The sequence below is a fragment of the Castor canadensis genome, chromosome 9 (genome assembly GCF_047511655.1).
Source record: "Castor canadensis chromosome 9, mCasCan1.hap1v2, whole genome shotgun sequence".
Lineage (NCBI taxonomy): Eukaryota > Metazoa > Chordata > Mammalia > Rodentia > Castoridae > Castor > Castor canadensis.
Genome location: NC_133394.1, coordinates 144704938 through 144732828, shown reverse-complemented (window position 1 = coordinate 144732828; position 27891 = coordinate 144704938). Strand labels below are relative to the sequence as shown.

General features: G+C 39.2%; 1 protein-coding gene across 11 annotated transcripts in view; it reads left to right on the top strand.

Moving 5' to 3' along the window:
• The first annotated feature begins 2288 nt into the window (after nt 1-2288).
• Cpeb2 (cytoplasmic polyadenylation element binding protein 2) overlaps nt 2289-27891 on the top strand; it is a 61966-nt gene continuing 36363 nt past the window's right edge. For 5 of the 11 annotated variants that reach the window (XM_074042591.1, XM_074042590.1, XM_074042588.1 and 2 more), the window contains exons 1-4: nt 2289-4166; nt 6400-6681; nt 7381-7470; nt 14919-15009. In XM_074042591.1, the coding sequence (XP_073898692.1) occupies nt 2502-4166; nt 6400-6681; nt 7381-7470; nt 14919-15009 (2128 nt within the window). In that variant the 5' untranslated portion in view covers nt 2289-2501. Of the gene's footprint in view, nt 4167-4526; nt 5300-6399; nt 6682-7380; nt 7471-14918; nt 15010-15033; nt 24258-27891 lie in introns of those variants that run through there. The other 6 variants (XM_074042594.1, XM_074042593.1, XM_074042592.1 and 3 more) reach the window with 4 other exon arrangements.

Here is a 27891-nt window from a genome sequence, read left to right as displayed (position 1 = left end):
TCATATTAAGTTTGGCCTCATGTAATAGCAAATTTGATTGCCCTTCCCCATTTCAGAGGGCTCTTCTAAAACAAAACCAGCACCAGAGCATTGAAAAAGCTTATTTTTGTTCAAACACTGATGCAGAAAGGCACCAAATAGCTTTCAAACGTATGCCCTCTCTTTCCTCTGTCCATTGCACTATCTTCAATGATTGAGCTGAGATTTACACCTGTTATTTTCTGACTCTTTCAAGGTTTTGGTTACATCTGCAGATGATTCCAATCAGATTCTTTACTTATTAAAAAATGCATCCATTCTTACTTTATTTGCTTTGCTTGCTTAGTTTTTCCCTGCCAATGCACTGAATATTTAAGAATATGGCTGTAAAAAATGTGTACATATTACTGGAGTTAGAACTCAGGGCCTCGCATTTATTAGGCAGGCGCTCTACCACTTGGGCCATGTTCCCAGCCCCAGACATATTTTTAATTCTAACAGGCTCAGGTTATTTTCTAGATATTGCAATTTAGAATAACAGAAGTACTTTTTCATTCTATATTTTCCCTAATGGCTAAAATTGATCTTGAGATTAACACAAACCAACTTTCTATTTACAAGGCAAATATCTGAACCACTTAGCAGTTTTTAAAAACTACTTTTTCATCATTGTAAAGGCAATATGAAACTTAATTCATTAGACAGGATATAGACATAGACGTTATACATGACACATTTTCTCTTTGCAATCTTGTTCTCTTTGATTTACATAAATTTGAGACACTGAGCAGCAGAAATCAAATTTAATAGAGATTAAGGATGCATAAAAATGTACAGTCTGCATATATCAGTAAGAGGATGCCAATTTATAATATTATTTAATCTTTGTCCACTTGTAAAATAAAATCAAGTCTGAACCAATCTTGTACAGCTTTTGAGTTTACTCTGTATTTCTAGGATTCTTTCAATAGTTTCACTTTTCTAAACACAAAGAAAACAATAAAAACTGTAAAACAGGAACATGAAATTCCTGTTTTATTCATGTAGTGTGGGTCACGCTGGTTTTCTTTACCCTCAAATGTTCTTCTCTATGTTAAACGCTCCCATAGGGTTGGTTCCCCTTCCTGAGCTCCTCTGAGCGCTCCACCAAGGAAAGCTCTCCCCCCACCCTTCCATTTTGCAAGCCTTAACAAGTCCGCTGCTGAGTCAGAGCCTCCTTTTTCCCGATGTGAGAAATCCTTCTCCCTTGAAAATTAATAAAGCTTCGGAAATGTTCAAATTAGAGTCTCCCTGAGGGGAAGGGAGGGATGCCAAAATGAATGTGTCCCACGAGCCACTGTCCCAATGAGGGCACGCTAAACGCTCTTCGGACACAGGGGACTTGGAGCTGGCCCGGTTACCATGGGAGCTCTCCTGGGAACCCGTTCTACGCATGCATGTGTGCAAATAGCCGCGCGGAGCCGTGCTGGCTTCGGGGACTTTGTTCCTCGTTGCCGAAGTGGAAATGTTTGTGTACAGTCGGGGCTGCGGAGCTTCGTGTCTGTCCCGCAGCTCTAGCGTGGTGACAGCACGCCACACGCCAGGCTAAAACGGAAGCACGCTCCGAGAAAGCGCTCTCCACGGGGACGCGATGGCTCCAAGTGGGACGCGGTGGGGCAGAGGTACTGGTGCCCTGCGTGGGGTCTTTAGCCAGGCAGAGCCCCACGGGCGAGCCTGCGACAGGACCCCAGGTTGGGCAGTGTCCAGCGCTGCTCTCGGGGCCGGGCCGCCGGGTTCTACATGCGCTCGCGCAGAGCAGGCGCCTATCCCGTTCCGGGGCCTCAGTTTCCCCAGCCTGCCCGCCCCACCCTGCGAGGCCGGTCGGTGTGACCGGGCCTCACGTGACGGAGGGCCGGACCGAGGTGACAGGAAGGAGGCGGGGCCCAGGGAGAGGAGGCGCGTGCTACCAGGGCAAGCTCTGCGCAGACCCCGCGCGGGAGGGGCCGTTGCCCAGAAACCGTCCGCGCCGCCCGCGCGTGCTCGCCCTCGTGCGCACGCGCCCGGCGCTCAAGGTCCTGTTAGCCAGTCGCCCCCACCCCAACCAGCCTTTCCTTTTCCCTGGGCACAGCAGGGACCCGAGGGGACGCGCCGCTCACTTCCGCACCCCGCGAGCCGAGCCGCATATTAATGAGGGGCGGGGCGTGGGCGGGGCACGGCGGCCTTGCGCCCGCGCGTGCCGGGACGCGCCGCGGGGGGCGGCGCGATTGTGAGGTGGCGCTGACGCACGTTCCGGGGTTCTTAAGCGGCCGGGGCGGCGGGGCGGCGGCGGCGGCGCCCGAGCCGGTCTCGGGAGGCGGCGGTGCCCGCTGCGAGCGAGGGGCGGCGAGGCCGAAGTCGGTGCCCTGGTTCAGTCACAGTGTCCCTTTCTCACTGACCCCCTCCTCCCTCTCTTTCCACCACGACCGCACCACCACGGCTCCGGGGGCTTCCTAGGCGGGGCAGTGGACGGGGCCCGTCTCCCCTCACGGCCGCCGGCCTGATAAATGAGGGACTTCGGGTTTGGGGCGCCACACACAGTCCCGCTCCGCAGCCACAGCCCCGGGTCTCTTCCCTGCGCCGCGGGGCCCGACACGGCCACCGCCCCGCCGCCCTCCGCCACGCCCTTCGGCCCGCTCTCGCCGCCGCCGTTGCCTGTCACCGGCTTGGCTGAGGCCGCCTCCCCCTTCTCCATCCCCCTCGGCGGCGGCGCGAGCTGCGCGGCCGCCGCCGCTTCCTCTTCCTCCTCCCCGCTCCTGGCGCATCCGCAGACCATGCAGGATGAGCTGCTGCTGGGGCTGACACAGCAGCCGGCGCGGCCGCTCTCGGGGGCGGCGGCCGCGGAGAAACTCCCCAACCACCACCCCGGCGGCAGCACGAACGCGGGTGTGACCCACCTCCTCCCCTCCCAGGACTTCAAACCGAGTCTGCACCACCCCTCCTCCTCCTCCGCCTCCTCCTGCTGCTGCCGCCGCCGCACCTCCTCCCCGCAGGACTTCAGTAAGCGGCAGCCGCAGCAGCTGAGCAGCCAGAAGAGGAAAGAGTTCAGCCCTCCCCACCGTCCCCACCCTCTGGACTCGAAGCCGCCGCCGCCGCTCCACTGCCCGGGCCGCTTCAGCCCGCCGCCGCCAACGCCGCCAACGCCGCCGCCCGGCCCGCTCCTCCCGCCGGCGCAGCTCGCCCAGCGCCAGCCGCCGCCGTTCAGCCTCCCGCACTCGCAGCGCCTCCCGCCGCAAGACTTGGCCCCGCCGCCGCGGCAGCGCCCAGCCGACCTGCCCCCGCTCCGGCAGCTCCCGCCCTCGCCGCCCGCAGCCCCGCGGCGCCGCCACGGAGGCGCGGGCAGTCCTCGCAGGACCCCGGCCGCGGGCGAGGGCAGCGCCGCCGAGCACCCCAATGCGGGCTTGGGCCCCTCGACGCCGCCGGTGAACCCCGCGCCGGGCTCCATGGAGTCTCCCAACCACCCTCTGCTCAACAGCCCCAGTAGCCTCCTGCCCGGCGGGGCGCTCGGCGCGGGCGCCTTCAGCAGCCTGCAGAGCCCGGACCTTCCGCACCCCGGCGGCGGCGGCGGCGGCGGCGGGGGCCCCCCCGGAGGCGGAGGGGGAGGCGGCTCCGCGTCGCCCCCGCCGCCGCTGCCCGGCTTCGGCACCCCCTGGTCCGTGCAGACCGCGTCGCCGCCGCCCCAACCCCAGCAGCCGCCGGCGCCCCAGCCGCCGCCGCCGCCTCCGTCCCAGCCGCCGCCGCCGCCCGGCTCCTCGGCCACCACCCCGGGCGGCGGCGGCGGCGGCGGCGGTAGCGGCGCCGGCGGCGGCTCGCTCAGCGCCATGCCGCCGCCCAGCCCTGACTCGGAGAACGGCTTCTACCCGGGGCTGCCGTCGTCCATGAACCCGGCCTTCTTCCCGAGCTTCTCGCCCGTGTCGCCGCACGGCTGTGCGGGGCTCAGCGTGCCGGCGAGTGGCGGTGGTGGCGGTGGCGGCTTTGGCGGCCCCTTTTCGGCGACCGCGGTGCCCCCGCCGCCGCCGCCCGCCATGAATTTACCTCCGCCGCCGCCGCCGCCGCCCGCGGCGCCGCAGCAGCCGCAGAGCCGGAGGTCGCCCGTCAGCCCGCAGCTCCAGCAGCAGCACCAGGCGGCCGCCGCCTTCCTGCAGCAGAGGAACTCCTACAACCACCACCAGGTACGGCGGGCGGGCGCCGGGCCGGGCCGGGGCGGGGCGGGGGGACACGACCGGCCGGGGCCGCCGCGGGCTGCGGGAACCGCGGCGGTGGAGCGCAGGGGCCCGGCGGAATGGCGCCCGGCGAGGGGCGGCCCAGGACTCGCCGGGGCCTCGGACGGGCGGTCGTGGGGCGCGAACTCGGCCCGCGAGGGGGGACCGCCCGCGCCGGGGCCGTCCGGGGGCGATGCGGGAGGCTTCGGCGGCGGGGCCGCCCCGTGTGGCCGGAGCCTCCAACGCCCACCCTCCCGGCCACCTGCCGGCCGTCGGAGCGGGGCCGCGCTCTGCCCGCCCGCCGCGGTCAGGGACCCGAGGCGGCGGTGACGGCCTCTGGGTTGACACCGAGCCCCCCCCCCCGGGACCTGGGACTCGGGTCGCGCTGGACGAGGCGGCCAGGCGGCGTCCGTCCCTCTCCTCCGGGGGAAGTCGCGGGGTGGGCGTCTCTTTAGGGACACAGGGTTTCGCGATCCATGCCCCTGCCCGCCCGAGACCCCCATCCCTCGGTGCGGCGCTGGGGTGACCCCTCCGGGGTGCGCGACATTGGACATTGGCGGGGCACTGCCCACTAGTCCGGCCAGCGTGTGTCCGGGGGCCTCGCTGCTTCACTTGGCTTCGTGATTGAGGAGGGACGGGAAGCGAATTTGACCCCAGCCGTGCCGGCTCCAGGTCACAGCTTCCCCCGCGGCCCGCCCTCGCCGTCTGAGTTGACCCGAGCGGCGTGAACGGCTCACCCAGGTCAGCCCGGTAACAGCTAGCGCTTTGCTTCCTCCCAGAGGACGGCGGGACCCGCCCGCACTGGAAATAGGACTTGTGAGACGGTATCCACTTCCCGTGATTTGCGTAACCTCGAGCAGCAGCGGCTACCTCGCTCGCTCTTCAGTTTTCAGCCGCAGACATGCGCTGACCCTGAGTTCCCGAAGTCCTAATGTAGAACATCGGCAGAACATGTGCTGTGATCCATATTTAACCGTAAATCACTTGCACAAAAGTGGCTCTCACCGTAAGCGCAGGAGGTCACACAGCTTCCTTAAGGAGTTGTAGCTCCCTGGCAGACAGTTTTGCATCAAAGCAAGGCCTGGTGCATGGGCAGATCTGTGGTGAGCTCCTCAGCTATGCGTGCTTTTGCAGGATGTGGGGGAACGTGTTTTCTCCATTACAGCAGCACTTAAAAGATGTAAAAATGGGTAGCGTATAGACCGCAGGGTTTTGTAAATTGCCTTGTAAGATACAGGCTGAAGAGTACCCTGTCGGTTGATCTTTAGTAACTGCACAGTCTGTACTTCTACTGGTGACATCCCAGCACTAAATTACTAGGTTATTAGTTTATTGGCAGTAGAATTGTTAGCACTTCATACTTCCTAAAAAAAAGTACTATAGACTTGACTTGCGGATTTTCCATTTGATGACTTTTCTTGTCATATGGAATATAATTTACTTTTGAAAATGAATGAACTTAATGGAAACTTGAATGGTGACTTGAGTTAGGATTGTTAAGAATAATCAAAGCCTGTGATTGTTTATTGACTGTGTAGCTCAGTGGATCCACCTATGGGTAACATTAGATAATTGCTTAACTGTTGTGGATAACTAAGTGAAATAAAAACATTATGAAAGAGATTATTCCAAAACCAGAATGAAATTCCTTAAAAGTCAAATAAACAGTGCAAGAAAACAGCATATTTCTTATATTCCCCTACTCTAAAAAGATATATTTTTTAATGACAAATGTTATCAGTATCTACTTTTAGAGTAGTACAACTTGTTTGGGAAGTATATGGTCTAAAAAAATTCACTCATATAACTGGGAAATTTAATTAATAAAGACCTGACAGAATATGGTTACTTTAAGGCTCTTTGGAGTTAATTTCAGCTTAAAAATATTTCTTCATCTTTACCAGATATACAGTTCTCTCTTAAGGGTAAAAAGAAGTAACCACATTTTTCTGTTTTAGTAATTGTTATGAAATATCATATTTATAGTGGCTAAGAGGATGAAACTTGCCCAGCATTAAATAAATATGATTTCAAATAGCAAGATTTCATGCCTACTACTTTTTGTAAGTTACTTAAGATATATTTTGTTGCTTTTAAATATTTCATTTTTATGATCATATAAGTTCTTAGTTTAAGTCTAAAGCTTGAATTTGAATTATAAACTCTTCATAGCCTGTAATTTAAGTAGATGTGTTTTTCCCAGCCTCTTCTGAAACAATCTCCTTGGAGCAACCATCAGAGCAGTGGCTGGGGCACTGGAAGCATGTCCTGGGGAGCAATGCATGGCAGAGATCACCGTAGAACTGGAAACATGGGAATTCCAGGGACTATGAATCAGATATCTCCTCTGAAGAAACCATTTTCTGGTAATGTCATAGCACCACCGAAATTTACTCGCTCCACACCATCACTGACTCCAAAATCTTGGATTGAAGATAATGTGTTCAGAACAGACAACAATAGTAATACGCTCTTACCCTTACAGGTAAGAATGGTATGTAAATGGCTTTGCCTCTAATGTTAATCTTTCAAAACAGGAAGTTGGGTGGTAGTGGCAGTGATAGGTAGGTGGTAGTATGGTGAAGTTACCAACTTAAAAATAAAGTTCTAGTTTTTCAGCATATAATTTAATTATCAAAGGGTAAAATACACAGAGAAAATCGAGAATGTAAAAAGTTCTCTAAACATGCAATGGAAAATAAGCTTCCTAAAATGGAGAAAGAAGTAGAGATTGAAGCTTTTGAATCGGCAGCTTCTTGAAAGTGCTTGTTTACTAATCTCTAATAGTTCACCAAAATTTGTTCTTCCTATGATACAGCTAAGCTGAAATGTTCCGTAGCTGTAATAATTCATAGATTTGCGAGTGATTAGCTTTCTGTTACTTAGAATATGTTTATACAGCTGTGATTATGGCAAAATAATCATACAGTTCAAATTTGTCTTCTAGTATTGTTTAATAGTTACGACGATTAGACATTTTTTCAGGCCTGTTAATATTTTGTTAAATATTTTATCTAAGCTCCTTATTGCTGTTTCAAATGAAATTTTATTTTTCCTAAAACCTTTAGAAAACAGAACAAAGATTTAAAATAGAATTTTGATTGTTTTTTGTTTCTTTTTTGGGGAGGATGGGTATGGGGAAAAGAACTGCTCATTTCTGATGAAAACTTCTATGCTATTGAAGGTGAGATCTAGTTTGCAGTTGCCAGCTTGGGGCTCAGATTCACTCCAAGATAGTTGGTGCACTGCAGCCGGAACATCCAGAATAGACCAGGTAGGCTGCACAGTGTATATTTTTTCAGGATTTTGGCTAGGAGTTTAGTATTTTGTTTATAAGTAGGATTTATCATTTACCTTTTAATCATACCTATTGAAGTATATGTCAAAAGGCATTAAAGCAACTCATTTTTTAAAGCTCACTTGAATTAAACTATTCAGTAAAAGTTGTTTTCAGATTTAAAAGATTTGTAGTTATTTTATATTTCTGAACCATAATAACTTTATATTTTAGAAAAAGGAATTAATTATATGCCCAAAAGCACCTGACTTTAAACATCAGTCAAACTAAACAGATTTTATCTCCTTTCAGAATTATTTCCAGTTAGGTACAAAATCATATATTTACTTAATATCTCGTTTTACATTTTGCATTTTACAAATCTTTTCAAGCAAATTTTTCTCATACAATCTCTTACATTTGTCTTGAGATATATTTCTGAAAAGACCCGATTTCAGTTCAGTTTTTTTACCTGTGTAAAAAAACTTTATAGTATTTATTTATTCTAAGTTTCATTCCTGCTCTTACATAATTTGTGCTTGCAAAATGATATCTTTCTTCCTACAGACTGAATATGAATGTATGCTGGGTAGTTGGCAATGAGGATTATTACAGGACATAGTAAACTTGATGCTTACATAGGAATATCCTTTCTTAACAAAACCCAAGTTTGATTAGACTTGACATGTGAGTTAAGTGAATGGAGCTATGTTATTCACAGATGAGGTCCTTCCTCAGTTAAGTTATCAGCAGGAGATGACTTTATAAATATGGCCTATATAGGCAATAATACAATAATAAATTTGTAAATAGCATTTTAGTAAAGGATTAGCACTAACTTCAGTAGTCAACCATGAGTTGTTTTAGACAAGTCCTGCCTATTTACTAAAATTGTCCTGCTAGGATCTCCACTTAGATATAGTAGTTACCTCATGTAATGTGCAGTTTGTTAATATAAGTTTGCTATCTATCTCTTTCTACTCGCTTTTTCACTCTGGCTCAATTCACCTGTGTTAGTAATATTTTTATGGTAGCAGCATTATATTACTCAAATTGAATATGTAAATGCCTAGGAAAGGAAATTTATCCCAGTTATTTTGATGGTAACGAGAAATACTGTTAGAGAAAAAAAGGACATAATCTAAGTGTACATGCAGGAGCAATATGATATGTACATAGCATAAAGGGCCTTGTGTGTGTGTGTGTGTGTGTGTGTGTGTGTGTGTGTGTTGGGGTGGGGGGGGCGGTTACTGAGATGATTTCAGGTGAGATACGAGAAGGAAGTTTCAAAATAGGCGTTGGAACTGCTCCAGTCCTCCCACTTAAAATCAAGTCAGAGCCACTCTGCTCTTAACCAGTTTTATAACCTAGGGTTTTAGGTAAGTTCATTTTAGGAAAACTGATTTCATTGCTTAAAGACAGGCTTTTGGTAAACTGCAGAGGTACTAGCATTTCCTGTGGGCTCTTTGCAGAGCTGTGGTATGATGAAGTATTGAATACAGTGGTAGAGAACAAAAGTAGTGGAAACGAACTCAAATGGAGGTAAGGAGGTCCGAAACCCAGATCTTCTTTCTCTTCTCAGTCTGTGACATTGAATGACATAGCTTATGAGCTTTCAACTCTGTAGGTTATAGTTACCTTGTCTATATAAAAAAGAGACCTTGAAGTAGGTCATATAAGGCCTTTATACTCAGCTGTTATTCTTCTCTCTGATCTGTATTCGCCATTTTTCTTCCTCTCTGCTCCCTCATTCCAACCCCCCTGAACTTTATTCTTAGACTATAAGGGGCTTGGGTTCTTGGTGGGGAAGGGACTGAGGTATTGGTTTAAGGCTGAGGAGGTGTAGTATCTGATATTCTTACCCATCTTGAACACAATGTCATTGTCTCTTTTAAGTACCCTAAGGGTCCTTACTATATATAATTTGTTCTGTGTTTCCATCTTTCATAAAAGGTTGAGGTATTTGAAGTTGAATTCTTAAAAATACAGTTGCTACAAACTAGAATTAGTATGTTAAAATGTTGAGTTATTTGGAGGTATATATAAACGCTCTGATTGAGATTATTTTCATTTTTTGATCTATTATACAATGTTTTAATACTAGTAATTTTTTGTTTAAAAAGTACATTATTTTATAAATCATTTAAATTTTATTTCCTTTAGTCTCAAACTGATTAGGTCTAGAATATAACAAATTATTGAACTGAAGTCCTAATTCTTATACCTGAATACTTCAGTTCTTCCTTATACCAAGATCTGAAAGTGTAATTAAGTTCAGTGAATGAAAAAAAACTAGTTTCATAGGTTGATTTTATTTGTTGTAAGTAAATTTTATGGATCTTCGTTTGTTGTTTTAAATGGAAAACTTCACAATTTAAAATGTAAATTATTATGCACTTTCCTGACTTTAGAAAGATTATTATATACCTGGATCGGTGGTATACATCTGTAATTCCACCTACTTAGGAGGGGTACATAGGAGGATCATAGTTCCAGGCCAGCCCCAGTACAGTTAGCTAGAGATCCTCTCTGAAAAACAAACTAAAAAGGCAAAAGGATTGCCAGGCGCCAGTAGCTCATGCCTATAAACCTAGCTACTCAGGAGACAGAAATCAGGAGAATGGAGTTCAAAGCCAGCCCCCAAGGCAAATAATTCACGAGACCCTTTCTCAGAAATACCCAACATAAAACAGGGCTGGCGGAGTGACTCAAATGGCAGAATGCCTGCCTAGCAAGCATAAAGCCCTGAGTTCAAACCCTAGTTCCACTGAAAAGCAAAACAAAACAAAAGGATATTTCTATTCATTTATTTTAGGCTAAGAACTTTTCTTTTTTGCCACAGAGTCTTACTGTGTAGCCCAAACTGACTTTGACCTTGCAGTCCTCCTGCTTTTGTCCTCTACTGCTGTGATTACAGAGTTTACAGTGCTAGAATTGCCACACGTGACCAAAATTTCTTTACTTTAAAAACTATTAACTAGCTACCCTTTGAAGAAATCATAATCAGAAATGTGATTTCTAAACTATCTTAAAATGGAATTTTCAATTAGACATTAAGGTTTCAATATATTTATTCATTAATACTTGAATATTTTAAATCAAAGAGTAAATGCCATTTTAACTGATGTTATCCCTTAAAAGCTTATTTATGGCACAGCAGTTTACTGTAAGTAAAGCAGTACCATGCTGCTGTAATATAGCCTGTAAAGTCTATAAGTATGTGTTGGTCTGTCCCCTAGCTGGCAAATTACCAATATATCCAACTCTAGGTTTTTGCTCTGTGTCACGTGAGCTATCTTGAGTTAATTGGAGATATGTTCTACCATTCTTAACCAAGATATTATTATGTGACAAATCACAATTTGAAAATCTCTTGTTAGAAAAATGTACTATATATTGACCAATTTCACTTCTTTATCTAATAAAGTATTCCTTCAAGTCTGGTTCTTATACCATATGAACTTCAGAGACATAGGTTGTCTTCAGATTTACAGACTGAAAATTGAGCCCTCATATGTATGGAAAATGAACTCATTTATAGATGGTTGAGTAATAGATGCCTTCTTCATCTATTTCTTATCCTAGGTTCAGTTCTTTAATTGTACTCGAAATATTTTCTACTTAGCTTTCTGTTTTATTTAATCCTTGTAGGTACTAACACCTTTAGCAGATTTTGGCCTTTTAAAAAAATCCAAAAGTAGAATTTTTTTTTCTGAATGATTGTCATAGCATTTGTTGAGTTCAGAATAAACAAAGTCCAAGAAATGTGTATTGTGAATATATTAGTGTTTTAGTTACTCTTGGTATAATATGGAGGGAAAGCAACTATTTGAAAAAGTAAGAGTTTAGTTGGATGAATAAGAATAATGAGTGTTTGCGAGATTGCATGCTTGCTATATTATGTGGTTTAAGCAGAATTAGTACATCTGCAACTAACTGTATGGTGGAATAACATCGTGTAACTAGGAATGTATGATCAATGTGTACTTAAAATTGGGAACAGTATTAGTACAACCTATTAAAGATTAGAGAACTAAATATAAACATTGAATGTACAGTAGGAGTTTATCTTATATTTGCATAGAAAGGTATATGTTCTAGATTTATCATTTGTATGAGGGGATAAGGCTTTTAAGAAAATTGTCCATCTTTTTCTGTGTGTGATCCTTGGGTTTGAAGTCAGAACCCTATGCTTGCTAGCCAGGCACTCTACTACTTGAGCCATGCCTCCAGCCCCTATCCATCTCCTTTTTGTTTGGGAGAATACTTCATTTTCAAGAGTGGAAGTTTCCCCTGACCACTTCTTTTGAAATAAAGCAGGGTTTTGAATATATCAAAGGAAAAAAAATACTGTCCCATCAAAAAGTTCCTTTGTAATTAAGTTTTAGTTCCCTTATGCCACACTAATGTACATGGCCTCTTTAGTTAATTTTCAGTGTTTATAATCCTAAAAGATTATCTTTGATTAGGATTGCTTTGTTCTTTTTATGTTTTTCAGCCATATTAAAATTGTGTCGAAACTCTGATAAGTGCTTGTGGCTAGTGTCCAGGTTTAAGAAAAATTAAAAAAAAATAAACATTAAACTGTAAGAAGTTATATACCAGTGTGTTCTGATATTTCTTCCTGTTTTTTATTGTCTTTTTCTAAAAGTCCATTTGTTGATTCTTTGCCAGATAGTTTTCATATTTTAAGATAGATTGGGTATAAACTTTTCCTAAGAAAGAGTCTTACTTTTGTGAAATGTCTTAGCAACTCTCAAGTAACAGTGTAGTAAAAAATGTGAGTTACATTGCTATGATTTTATACATTTATTAATACAAATCAGGATTGGTGTGGTCATGGTTATGCAAAATTGCCTCAGGTCTGTTTAAACTAATGTAGTGTGTGTGAGTACAAATTTTTCTGATATCCTTACTTCAGGAGAATACATAGTTGTTTTATAGCCAAGTATAAGTTTTTAGATAGGGTTTATTTTAATCATCAGCCTGAAAAGCTAGCTCTGAACTGTAACATGTTCTTCTTCCAAAAATTTAGGAAAAATAGAATATAAAGAATTTTAACCTATAATATATTCTTAGAACCTACATGATTCTTGTATCTTCTGAAGGTTTCTCGATTATATGAGCATTAATTTCTATCATGACAGTTTATATTTTATAATTCTATCTTAAGTACATCTTGGAACTTTGAATATAGTAGTGTTTGATTTTCCATCGGGTGGTTGGAAATTCAGGTCAATACCAAGGCCACATTAATACCTGATACTAGACTTTGTTTAGTCAATTAACATAGTCTATTGACAATTCTGAAGTTTATAGTCCTTTGTAATTACTATTTTGAAGGTATAGTCTTTCCCCTCATAGAACTCAATTTATATATTTTACAAAGTATTTTTATGAAAAAGTAATAGACATTTTAACAAATTTGGGTACTAGCTGTGTTCTCTAGATGATCCCTTTAGCCTTTTTCTTTTCTGTTTTTTTTAAGTGGCATTTAGGCATCTGATCTGACATGATTGTTTTCTAGAAGATAGAACCAGAGTCTAAAGCAGCTTAGTAACTTACAAGACCACAAAACTCTTGCTGTTTACCTTGTGGGCTATAAGACAGCAGAATCAGTGTCACCTTAGAACTCGTTAAAATTATAGTAGGTGCCATTATAAGCCTACTGAATCAAACTCTGTTGATGTGTCTCAGTTATCTGTGTTAAGTTTCTTGAAAAGTCTAAAGCATGATCAATTTTGGGAAGCACTGGTATAGTTCATTGATTTCCTCTGCCTCTCTGACCAACAATCACTGTTCTAGTGGTCAGTTGTTATGGATGAGTATGTTATTCCTTAAGGGTCTATCCATAAAAATGAGTTCAGGGGACTGATACAGTTAACTGGTGACAAAGCTGGAATGAGAACCTGCTGTCTGCCATTCTCTCCATCATTCAGTGTAACTTTTCACGCTTTCTAGTTCCTTGATAGGATCTGTTTAGTCTGCAATAACTGATAGTGGCCCTCAAGTTTTAAAAAGCTTACAACTCTATTTTAAACATCAAAGTAGAGTAAATGAATGAACCTGTTCTCTCAAAAGCTTATTATCTTTTTCTTTAGCTTTTTAAAGAACTGGTTCTGAATCTTCTCTGGATTTTGTACCCCTTTGGAAAGTTGATTAAAAGTATAAGCCTTTTCTTAAGAAAAAAAGTTACATGTATAACCCATGTGTAGTACTTTGCATAGAATCCCAGAGACTTCTGGTTTCTCTTATAGTAGATGGTTTCAGGTTAAGAAGTGCATTACCTTGTGAACACTTCTGTGGGGACTCTTTTTTTTCCCCCCCACTTAATATTCTGATTCTTCACTTTTCATTTTCTGTGTTAATCATTTGTTGAGCTTAAAATGGCCTATTCTCCCTCCTCTACATGGGCACACGTTTGCACATGCATGCTTGCATGTACACACACAAATGGGTAGTGGCATTGATATATTTTGGGAAAAGACTCCTTAGCTATTTGGAGGGCATGGACTCCAGCTTCCTGTGTAGTTTCAGATATGGGTGTGTGTGTGTGTGTATTATATACATGTGTTGTGTGTATGTATATGTGTATATATATTCATTTACATTGAGTATGTGTTGATTAGAATATAGTATAAACTCACAGGAAGTACAGAGTAAAAGTTCTTCTAGTAAGCAAGTGAGGGGATTGAGTTTTCAGCAAACAAGACTTCTGACAAAAGACCTGTTGTTTGACTTGGAAAAGTTGGAAATTTAGTGAGCTGAGATTATTTTCACTCTTCTCTCCTCTACCTGCCTTCTTTTACCAGGAATTTGGGGGAGGGATGATTGCAAATGGAGAGACCAATATGGGAGCACTTTGGAGAGTGAGATTTGAATGTAAATATTCTAAGCTTTGTCTTTATTCTAATACTAGTATATCATGCTTTTGTTTTCACTGTGTTGTGTGTTTTTGCATTCATTGTTACTACATTCACGTGACTTAAGCTAAATAAAGTGTCTCATGTTTAAAGTTGGTGCAATTATGGAATTAAATTTTTACCCCCGATATTTACTTTCCCAAGTGCAAATGTCTGTTGTTTTAGATATGTAAGAAAAAACTTTATAAACAATTAAAAGTGCTTTCTTGTGTGTCTTACATTCCTGGAATCTCCATAGAAATAACGAAAGAAATTATTTCACTGTATTGTAGTCATCCTGCCAATGAAATTTGGTTAATTTTGATAAGATATTTTAGAAACAAATGTGTTGAAAATATTATCCTCCAATAAGACGCATTATAGCTCATTAGATCCTTAGTAATCAGTATTTTCTTGGGATACAGATTGATTAGTAATATTAATCAGATGTTCTATTTTATGTAAGAAATTTTAGGTCACATTTTTAAACCATTTTTGAAAAAAATTGCATAACTCCTAAGTCTTCTTTTTCTTCTCTTCAAGGATCGAAGTAGAATGTATGACAGCTTGAATATGCACTCTTTGGAAAATTCCCTTATTGATATTATGAGAGCAGAGCATGATCCTCTTAAGGGTAGGTGATGTTTTAAAAAAAAAAAAAAAAGTTTTGTTATTTACCAATTTATCTGCTTACATTATCGGTTTTTATAGGAAATGAGTACCTAGTAGCATCTCTGTCAACTAATTAATGATCTGAAGAAATTTTATTAATGTACTTGTTTCAATTGTATATATTATGTGTATAAATGAAAAAAGTAACTATTTTACATTATTTACACACTGCTTCTCATTGCCCCTTATATTAATTTTGAAAACCTAGCAAATTCTGTCTCTTCATTCAAGGGAGATATTAACTTGTATATTGCCACAAACAAATTATCCTAAAATTTAGCAGCTTAAAACAATAGATATTTATTACCTCATACAATTTCAGTGGGTCAGGAGAATTCAGGCACAGCATAACTGGTTAGTTCTGGCTCAGAACTTCTTATTGAATCAAAATCATGAATTGCTTATAAGCTTTTGCATTGTTAATTCTACAAAGAATTTTTATTGTTTCTTAGATGATTTAGCATGTAAACTCTAGAACTTAAGTGTTACTAACTAAATTGATAATACTTTTAACCATTTTCTGTTGATTCTGATTTTGCTTATAAAAGAATTTTTTGTCTCTCTGATTCCTTCATTTTAACGAATTTGCAAAGCTTAGGTGTTATTTATCAGCAGTTGTTGACATAGGTAATGAGAATTCTACACACAAAATAAGACATGCTTTAGTTTTTTAATTTATTTGTTTGCTTGTTTGGGTCCTCTAATACTTTTTAAGTATCTCTGTAGGAGGTCTTCATTTTTTTCACCGATACATTTACAGTTCCAGTGGTGGTTTCTTAGATCTGTTGATCACAAATAGAATATAAGTTGGATGTGGTGGCACTGCCTCAGGAAGATCTAGAGTTCAAGGCCAGCTTGGGCTACAGAGTGACTAGGAGGGAGGGACTGAGGAAGGGAGGGAAGGAGGGGAGAAAGGGAAGGCAAAAAGAATAATAGCTTATGGTGGAGAATTTCCCTGTTTACCTCTTTATCTTCTCTAGAAAGAAAACTCTTAGAAATTCTAGTTCAAGATTGTTAATTACTGTTGGATAATGAAAAATTTTATTGTTATTTCCATTTTCATTTAAAAAGCTTTTGAATCTGTTAGAGAAAATATTCATTACTACACTATTAATTATCTCAGGTTTTATTTTTTGTAGCCTGTGTAATTTTAAATGTGGAAGGAAATCTAGAGAAAGGACCTTAAAAAAAGGAAATAGAAGCAGCTAAATGCTGCCTTTTAAGAGCAAATTTCTTTTATTTATTTACTTTTTTATTGATTTATTTTTATGTTACTGGGGAGTTGAATTCAGGGCCTTGCACTTGCTAGGCAGGCTGATGAACCAATGATGAACCACTCCATCATTATCTTTGAGTCTTGGAAGGGGAAAAATGTGCCCACCACCCCTTGTTGGTGAATGATCATGGTGACAAATCTCTTTCTAATTGGGATATTTTATGTCTACATGTATCAAGGCAAGAGAAAGAAAAGAAAACATTTGCAAAACTATCTCTGTATAATATAAAGAAATAAAGCTGGTAATTCTCCAAATTTCCATCATGTAACTATTTAAAAATTATTACCTCAGTGCTGCCACTTACTAGTACAAATTCCACTGCTTCCTGTGTTATCACACTATGTATTTTCCTCCTCCCTGCAGTCTGCACATTATGCTTTTTGGAGGCTGGGCTTCAGTAGAATATGCATAAGCAAGGTGATGGGAAATGGAGGAAACAAACCAGGCTTAGTCCTTGTATTTGTTTTACCTTCTTTCCCAATCTTCAGAGCAGCACTTGTGTTCCGTCTCTTCGGTCTCACCCTCTCATCTCTTTCAGAAAATCTGTTTAATACAAACAAAAATATTTTTATCCTCAGAAAACCACTGTTTTCTTCATCTTCCTTATTGGGACCTCATGAAGAAAGAGAAAGGAAGTGGTAGGGGGTAAATTTTCCTTTTCTCTTTATATTTACGGTAAAAATTTTAGAGAACTGTAAACTGTAGGAAGGAGAGATTTTGTTATCTATGGCTTCAAAACAAAGTACCCCAAAATTTAGCAGCTTAAAACAACATTAAAAATTTATCATATCACATAATTTCTGTAGGTTCGAATTTGGGAACAATTAGTTCTAGCTGAATTACTCTCATGGGATAGCAGTCAAGAAATTGGCTGAGCCTATAGTCATCTAAAGGCTTGACTAGACTGGAAGATTCCTTTCCAAGATGGGCCCACTCATTGTGGCTGGCAGATTAGTATAGTGCTGTTAGCAAAAGAACTCAGTTTATTACCATATGGACCTCCCCACAGGGCTGCTGAAATTTTCTCACCACATGGTTGCTATATCCCAAAGTGAGTTGTACAGCTTATTGCAAATGCCTCAGTGTCTTCTATGACCTAGCTTCAGAAGTCTCATACCACCATTTCTGCAACATCCAAGGTCACTGCTACTCCAAAGATGTGAATATTAGGAGATAAGGAGCCATAGAAGTCATCATGGAGACTGAATACAAAGAAGTAAAAGTTAAATCTATATATTTGCATTTAGTTCCACTTTCAATGTAAAGGAAAAGAGAAGCTAATCAAGCTGAGAGTTAGTGTGAGCAGAATAGTAACTCAGCCTCTAGAATGGGAATGATGTGGCAGGTTACTGACCTGAGTGAAAACTGAGTGATTATACTATTAAAGTCACCCTCTTATGCCCACTTATACCCAAAATGTTTCACTGTAGTCTGTTTTAATTTTCTTATACCCCAGTGTTTTTTCACAAGGCAGTAGGAAACCTCAGTTGTTTAATATTAAGGTTTTATGGTCTAGCATTGCAGGTGGGAAGGGTCTAGACCTGTTGGAGTAATATAGATGTGAAGTGATATTAGCCAAAGATAGAATTCTAATTGCACTTTATCCCACTAAGTGTGCCTACTTTTGCACAAATCACTGGCTATACAATGTGTAAAAAGATGTGGTTTCTACCTTTATGTAATGTAACGGCTACTGGAGAGAGACAGACTTTACCGACACAATATACATGTAAATACATAGTGCTGGAAATACTGTGGCAGGAAATAAAAAGTGCTTAGAAAGATTATAAATGGTAGGAGGTTCCTAATTTATATGTGGAGTAAAAGAAGCTGAGATCTGAAGCCCAAGCAGCACAATGATGGAAAAATATGTGTGTGGGGGGAGTTGAGGAAGTGTCAACTGGACAAAGGACCACTGTATACAAAGCATAGATGAGATTGTCACATTTGAGGTGCTGAAAGAGGACTAGTCTTAGCATAGCTTGTTTAGGGCTGCCTGTTGCTGATTGCGTGTAACCCAGCTCGCTCAGCCCTGTCAAATGTGTGTTGTTTTTTGCTGTGAATCACAAACACTAATACACTGTTAATGTGCTTTTCTTAGTATGAGTGGCACTGACCAATCTGCTCTATTTATTCTGCAGTGGTTTTTCTCCATTAACATCCTATTTTCTGATGGCTTCTAGATTCTAATCAAAATTTTCCTTTTCAAAAAGAGAACAAACATGGAGGTTTTTTTAATGGTTAAAGAAATTCATGCTTTGCCAAGTACAGTTTTATGGTTTTATATTTGTATACCTATTTTAAATAATCCATGATCTTTTTATGTTTGTGTGAGTGAATTCATTTCTCTTTAAACAAAAGAACAAGACAGATCATTGTTAAGCTTTCTTCTCTCCTGCCCTCAAGAATTTGTAAAAAGGTCTTACTATGTAAGCATTTTTAATAAAAATTGCTTATGCCCTTCCTCAAAATATAAGGACAAAAAAATTGATTTCAACTCATGAAAGTTGACTTGAAAACTTATACGGAGAAGTATAGTTATATAATAGCCCTTAAGATCTGTCTTATCAGGCTATAGTGTCTTCATTGATATTTCATGAACAACAAAGGGAAGTCCAGGGAAAAAGATTTAGAATGTGACTTTATGACAAAAATGCTAGAAGTGCATGCTTTTAAAATGTTTTACCTATCATAGTTTTGCATATCTAATATCAACTATTAATTACTGATTCTTAAACTCCTGTTTTTTATTTATTTTTGTTTTTGGTGGGACTCGGGGGTTGAACTCAGGTTTTTGTGCTTGCAAAGTAGGCACCGTACCTCTTGAGCCACACCTCCAGTTCATTTTGCTCTGGCTATTTTGGAGATGGAGTCCCAGGAACTGTTGCCTGATCTGACCTCAAACCGTGATCCTCTAGATCTCAGCCTCCCAAGTAGCAAGGATTATAGTCACAAGCCACTGGTGCCCAGCTAACCTCTTAGTTTTAAGTGTCCTAAAGTAAGAAACTACTTACTTGAGGGAACATAACTCCAGAGAAAAAAAAAATTACTGTTGTCTGATGCTAAGTGATTATAATACCAAATACTTGCTGCTTTCCTGCTTTTCCTTCTTCTGGTGGCCTTAATGTAACATTGAAATACAAAGTCACAAAATAATTTGCATAAATTTCTAAGCCTTTTTTGTAAGAAATTATTTTAGAACTCAAGAAATTTTGATCACAGGTTCTAAGACTCTGAGAGCCTGTTAACCATGCAGGCTTCAGGCCCCCTCCCTACAATTGTTTGTTACACATTATATAAAGAACATGCTCAGAGAAACTCAGGTACAGGAGAGCGAGGGCAAAAAAAAAAATCTGTGAAAGTATGATACATTCATTAAAATACAGCAAAGTGAGGAATATAACAAACACCAATGATCTACATGCAAAGCAGTTAATGTCGACTCATCTTAAAACCCCTACCATAATCCCTCTGCAGAGAGGGATGCATTTCTCAAACCAGTGTTTTCCTTCAGTCAAAATTTTCACAATCACCAAAAAAAGTAGAGAATAAAAACACACATACAGGTTGCATATCCCTAGTGTAAAAAATCCAAAATCCAAGGTATTAAATCTACAACTTTTTGAGTGCCAACATGAACACCATAAGTGGAAAGTTTCACATCTAATCTTGACAAGTCATGTTCAAAATGACACAGTGTATATATTTGCTAATATTATTATTTTTATCCACACTATTATGTAGAATTAACTTTAGTCTGTGTGTATAAGTAAAGGAATTTCATATTTAGATTTGGATCCCATTCTCAAGATAACTCATGTAGATGTAAATATTATAAAATCCCAGGAATATCCCTAACCCCAAACACTTCTGGTCCCAACCATTTTAGATAAGGGATACTTAAACCTTTACTGGAATTGCTATGTATGCTTTCAGGTATTTTTTAATGTTTCCATTTATTTTATAAGGAATAAGTAAAATTTATTTTCTTTCCTTCCTTTAACCTATTGACTTTTCTTTCCCTGTAACCACTGGCTTCTGATAAGGAAAAAAAATGATAATCCTTAAAATAAATTATACTTATAAAGGAATCATATATATTTTAGTAAATATATTCTGACAGTAAGATGATTGCTATTATAATAAAAACAGTGTCTTAATATTCTATCCTCCAGCTGTTCAGAATTTTATCTTAATAAAAATACAACTTAAGAGAATTTAACTTTTGTCATCAGTTAGAATATCTGCATATTAAAAAGAAATTTTGAAAATGTGGTTGTAAAAATTATTGTTTTAGAAAACTCACTTGAAATATAATATGGGTAGGTAGATTTAAGATTTTTTTTTCATTTTAAGTTATTTGTAAGCAACAGTATTAAATTTGATAACATAATTGAGTTATTATTCCAGGAATCTTTAAATTATTTGAATTATAACAGAGTACAATTTCATTTATAAGACTCAAAGATTGTCAGACAGAAACTAATGAATTTTCTTAAATCACATTTCATTCAGAACACATGTGCTTACTGAAAGCCTGTTCTTTCCCACAATACCTTTCTTGTGATTTTAAATTTGTGTTTCTGTCTCTTGTTTTTAAGTGGAAAATAAAACAACAAAAAGAATTTTTATATGTAACTTTCATGCATTTTACATATATATCAGAGAGTAATTAAGCATATATTTGGGATGATTAAATGAATTTTAGCTCTTCATAATATTTAAAGGAGTATCTGAGAATCCTTTTCCTCCAAAGTGTAACTTTCAATCCTTTAAAAAAATGTTTGCTTAAATAGTGTTTGTAAAGAAAATTTGGAAATAATAGAAGAAACAAATTTTAAAATCAGTGTCCTGTGAATTAAAAAACAATTGATGTTTTAAAGTATAATTTTTCTAATATTTTTCTTTTTTATGTAAAATAAACATGTAAAATGTTTGCAGTGTTCAAATCTTTACCTTCTGTTCAACCTGGATAACTTAAAAAAAAACAGTGTAAGATATGTGAAAAAATCAAATAGTGCCGCAAGACTTATATTAAAAAATAATAAATTTTCCATACCCTTCTCTTCTGATTCCTGTGTTAATATACTATTATGACATACCCTTCTCTTTTATATAACTTTGCCTCTCCTAGAATTCATCATTTGTCTTTTCTGGTTTGTTTGCTTAGTTTTTAAGTAAGTAACACTTAATTTATCCCCAAAATTATCAACAGAATTATAAAGTTCCTTCTAATACATGCAAATACATAAGGTATCATCTGATTATTTTTTCTTCCTGCCTCTGAAGGCATCCTAGTAGCCCTCCATAGTTGTTATTTTGGGACTTTCATAATTCTGGGGATCCTTTTTCCTCTTCTTAATGCTTTGTACCTTTTCTTGTTGTGCCTGTCCATAGTATTTTCCTGCTGATGGGACATAAATTTTGAGCCCCATACGTAAATTAAGACATTTATTTTACCTATATATAAGATGATAGACCAACATAAAATTACATATCAACAATTTGTTTTTCTTTATGAGTGCTTTTAAGATCTTTTCATACCTATAGCTCTGAAGTTTCATACTAATGAAAGCGGGTCATGGAGCTCCTATGCATACGTGTTTTTCTCTTATTTATTGAGATACACATTCTTGTATTTTCCAGTGTATTACCTTTATTTTGCTTTTGAAGAGATGCCATTATATTTCAACCCATCTATTGAGTTTTTTAATTAAATTTTAATTTAATTTTAAGACCCTCTTTTAAAAACTATCAGAACTTTCCTGTATATCTCTTATTCTCTGTGATCTTATTTCTCTGGAAGATATTACAGCATTTGAAGATTTTTTTTTCCAGTTCATGTTACTGTTTCTCTGCATTCCTCTTTTCTATTCGTTTTTCTTGTTAGAAGCTTTCATCAAATATTTTAGGCTCCTTCACTATCCATATTTACATATTTACAGGGAAAATACAAATGTGGGAATAAGAAGTTCTACTTATGTAGTAAGATTTATTAATTAGCAGTGTTTTCAATAAGTTAATCGATGAGATCCTCACAATGTCTGTGTCTAGGTCTTCCCATGTTCTGGTAAATGGACCTAAATGTGTGTCTTCTAGCCTGATTGCTATAGGCCTGGATGCTTAGTCCTCTTAGAAGAGCCTGAATAGTGACTTTGTGTGTCTCTGGTTATTCTGAAAGTTAAGAATTATCAGCCCTATTGTTTTCAATTACACTTACACCTGTCCTCTGTAATAGCGGTATTTCTCATTTCTGAGCTTCTCCATATGTCTGGTGTAGTAAATGGCTTATTTCTTGATGATCTTTCCCATTTACACACTGGCTTAGGTTTGTATTTTCATTGATTTATGATCTACAGGTATCATTCAACCATTCACATATATAGCTTCCAAAAATTCATTAACATGTTCTTCCTAAGATCCTGCTCCATTGTCTTTGCGCTGATGAGTTATTTCTCTCTAAAACTGTCTTAACTTCTCATTTTAGGGGTTTTAGAAAGCAACTGAGGTGAACAGATTTATTCAGAAGTCTCTATAATCCCTAGTCAACTTGTATTAGGACTCCCTTGCACTCCTACCAAGAGTGGATCTTGTTGTGTTAAAGATATTTAGAGAAACATACTCCTTTTTAATCAGAGTATCTTTCTCATTTATTTTATAATAATAGTTTGCTGTGGCTTCTTTTGTAATGTATGGTTTTCAAATGAAACTATGTCATTGAAACAATGACCTTATCTGTTCTTGCTTTACCTTGAATCAGCATCTGTGATAATGCTAACCAAATAAGGGTAGCTCAACAAATTGTTGACTAAATCATTAAACATTTTCGGTAATAATTCATACTCTTTATAAATACTTCTTTAGAACTTAAAATATATGATCATATATACTACCTATGCTTGTGAAACTGTTTGTGTAACCATTCACTGCAGTTATACTTTTAGGTATTTTGAATTTTTAAATAAAATTCAGTGAACTTTATTTCCATTGGATATCCTTAATACATTTGTTTTTAAGGCTGTAGACACACACAGATGCTCAATTTATGACAAGTTAGAAATATTCCAAGACAAAATGCATTAAATACACCTAACCTACAAAACATTGTATCTTAACCTAAGCCTACCTTATATGTACTCAGAATACTTGCATTAGCCTACAGGTAGGCAGGATCACCTAACACAGTATTTTATAATAAAGTGTTGAATATCATGTAATTTATTGAATACCATACTGAAAGTGAAAAACAGAAAGACTGTATGGCAGTACTTTGGCACCATTGTAAATCAGAGACTGTCTATACTGCAGATTTATCTTTTAGCCTCACACCAGTTTATTATTGCCACTGGCAATGTTTGGTTGCTCAATTGTTATTTAAAAAATTATCAACTATTAGTACAACTTGGTTTTTAATATTAGTTACATTGTTTTTATTATGATAATATCTTACTAAATGATTAATGAGTTAAATTTAGTCTTGTTTTTCTCTTGTGATTATATTTTACTTGAAACAAATGTTTTTTGTTTTTTTTTTTAATTTTATTATTTATATGTGCATACAAGGCTTGGGTCATTTCTCCCCCCTACCCCCATGAAACAAATGTTTTGATATTCTGTGTTCCTTGGTGTCTCTTAGTGTATTTTATAGTATTGATTGTAACAGCCTAGAACTTTGTAAATACTGTTAGGTAAAAATTTTATGATAGGATCTCAATTTAAAAGTGAGTTAAATAGATAATTTCAGTTGACTCTAAGTAGATTGATGGCTTTTATTAGATGTTGCTCTTTTGGGATATGGTACTTTGGATCTAAGGGTCTTTTCTGCGTTTGTATGATCTTATTCTTAGGCTTTTATGAGGCATGCATTGAGATTTGGGAGTGAGGTCAGGAATGACTGCCCCTTGGATCTGAACAGAGATTGGAGTTATTCAAGGTTGGTAATGACCACATTCTAAGTGGATTTTACCAGACTTCATATGGATGTTTTGGATCTAGAAGTAAAGGTGAAATGTAGATAATGAAAAAATATTGGATGAGTTCTTCCAGACCAGTGGGGGCAATGCTTAATTTCAAGCGCATAAGAAGTATTAGCTGTCTTTCATTAAAGCTATGGGAGTTGTTTATTACATTCTTAAAATTTAATATTTATTTCTACAACGAACATGGAAATATTTATCCTTATTTTACAGTTGGGCAACTGTGGCTTGTTCTTAACAATTATTGCCCAAGTTTCAACTGCTATTAAGTGATTGGATTTAGTAGCTCCTGAGTTTGTGCTTTTAACCACTGCATCATAAGTCCTATCTTTTTAATTGCAAATGCTAATTCTAACCCCAGATTCTCTTTATAACTTAAATGTTAAGTTTTCTCTTAAAAAGTATTGGTAAAGTCCATGATACTGTTCTTTAGCAATTTTCTCATTGCTGATGAGGAATGGATTGTCATCATTAACCACTAACCATGCTTTGGAGTTTATTTTTTCTATGTAAAATAGTTGCTCCCTTATTCACAGGATATACTTTTTAGGAACCCTAGTGCACTTCTGACACTTTAGATAGAATTGAACATTGTGTTTATGAGCAGTGTGATACCATGACAATCAGTCTTAATTTCTGAGATGGCTACTAAGTGACTAACATAGTTAGCATATACTTCATGGATACACTAGACAAAGGGACGATTAGTATCCTGGACAGCGTGAGATTTTCCTGATGCTACTTGGAGCAGCACACACTTTAAAACTTAAAATTGTTTATTTATTTCCCATTTAATATTTTCAGAGTATGTTAACTATAACTGAATTTTTAGAAAGTGAAACCAAGAACAAGGGGAACTACTGTTTTCATTAATGAAAAGAAAATAGTTGTGGAAAAGGGAAAAGTTTATCTTTGCAAGAGTAAAAAGTAGGGCTTTTGAGCTTTCCCCTCCTTCCAAAATACTTCAGGGATTTAGAAAATGAACTAAAATAAAGGCTTGTTCTGTTATTTTCCTTTCTATGTACTTTGAGATTGTCCTTTCTGTGTTACACAAACATATATTCAGGTATTTCTGCTGTTAGTTGACTGACTAAATAGTTCACATTATGAGATGGGACATGTGTCCATTCAGCAAATATTTGAGAGCCACTTATGTTCCAGACTCTATTGTAGCTACGAGAATACAGTAGAGAATAAAAAAAAGACAAAGTCCCTGCCCTTGTGGATGTTGTGTTTTAAAAAGTATGCAAGGGTAAGAAACTCTTAGGTAATAAAAATGCAGTATCATGGGGTTAAAGAAAGAAAGAAAAAGATGGCTGGATGGGTAGGTAGAATAAATAGATAAGCTAGAGGAAGGGAAGGAAGAGAAAGAAGCTGCTGTTTTTGGCAGGATGATTGTGATGTCTTAGAGATCTGGATGAAATGAGGGATGCAAGCTTTGGTTGCATCGGGGAAAGTGCATTCCAAGCAGGAAACAGAAGTAGAAAGATCCTGAAACGGGAAGATGACCATCACATTTGAGGAAAAGCAGATGCCAGTGCAGTTAGAATGGCATAGAGGAAGAGAAGCCAGGTATTTGTTCTAATTACAATCTGTAATTTGTATAAGCAATTGAAAAATTGTATTCAGTTATCTTATTTCTTAAATATTGCTAAGTGTACAATAAAAGTAACTAATATGAGCTAAAGCTTTTGCATATGTATTATACAAATTACTATTTAAAATCATAATAGACCAATAAAGCCAATTTTTAACATGCCATGGGGTCCTGGAGTTTTTCAGTAATACCTGAAAATACTTAACATATTTTTAAAATTATTGTAAATTACATAGTATCTTAATGTAAAGGATTCATGCCAAGAAGTAGCACATACTCATTATTTGTAGATACACCAAAGCCATTATGAAATGATTATATATCATATACTTATTATAATAATAAGCAATTACCTGGTTACCTAAAATTCACTTTGCCCAAATTTATTGCTCAAGGACTTTATTTGTAAGCTTAGATTCTTCTGGGACAGCAGAAAATTCAGTTGGCTTAAATGTGATAGAAATTTTTCTTCTAGCAACACAAACATTGCTAGTATGATAAGGTGACTTTCATGTTCTAAGTTCCTTTTATTTTGTTCTCTTATCCTTAACACCCAGTTTCTGCCTCCTGGTCTAAGATGGCTTCTTCAGTTTAGCTAGCATATCTGCATTCCAGCAAGCAGGAAGTAAGAAAGGAAATCCTTCCCTTTAAGGATATTTTTCAGAAATTGCACACACCACTGTTGTTTTACAACCCATTGGCCTGGCTTTGCACGTAGTCAAATATAACTGCAGGGAAGACTGAGAATTCTTTTTTTTTAAACTCTGGGCAGCTCTGTGCCTGTCAAACAATTGACTGGTTCTTAGTGAGAGTAGTTGTTACAATATACTAAGTAAAACATAACTGTGAAAGTTAACTTAGAAAAATACATGAATATTTTAACTATGGTATAGGAAAGGTGATCAGATAATTTCAATCTAAGCTTGCTTATTTAAGTTTTGAATTTTTTTTTTCTGGTGGTACTGGGGTTTGACTTCAGCCTTGCACTTGTTAAGGCAATCACTTTCATCACTTGAGTCATGCTTCTAGCCCTTTCGATGTTAGTTATTTTTCTCTTTGTCTGTAGTCAGCCTGGGACTGTGACCATACTCCCTACACCTCCCTTGTTGAGATTATAGGCTTTGAACTACCATGTGCAGTTGATTGAGATGGAATCCTGGTAACTTTTTGCCCAGGCTGGCCTCAAACCACTGTCTTCCCAATCACTACCTCCTGAGTAGAATTATAGTGTGAGCCACTGCACCTATCTTAATTTTGATCAAATAGAGATCCTGTGTGTGGTGAGTTATATATGTTACAACATATAAGCAATATATGTTCATTTGCAATTAGACTTTTTTTCTTTTGGACTTCACATACTTAGTGTGCCTTTTAAATCCTTTCAGAGCCAAGATGTTAAAAGACTATTAGCAGAGAAAATATCTTGCTACCTATATCTTGGAATAAATAAAATGAACAGTGTTCCTATTAGAGAATAATTTTGTGGCAATTGCAAGTTGAGTGTTATTCGGGGTGGAAGGAGGCCTTAGGAAAAAGTCGTGGCTTGTTTTATTTTTCCAGGAAATTTTGCCTAAACTCCTGGATTTTGTTAAATACTCATTTGTGTTTGCTTTAGATTTGTAACATACTGTTAATAACTTTTTTCGCATCTGGCAGACTTTATTAAAGTTGTATGTTTGTGTGTGTCTCTTCTACCACTCATAAAAAAGACTGTGTCTTATTCATATTTGTATCCTTCACATCCTGCATAGTGTCAGTACACATGATTTATTATACTGAACCAGCGATACAGGTTGCCACTTTTGTAAGAGTTTTTTATTTTAAATCTCAAGTCAGAAATAGTAATATTTTTCATGACCTTAAATTGTTCTGTAATTTTGGTCCTTGTCAAAAAGAACCAAATAAAGTGAGGTACTTCAAAGTAATGTACCATGTTATTGAAATCCAGTTTAGGAAATCTTTATTTTCTAGCCCTTACTATTCTCACTGCATGC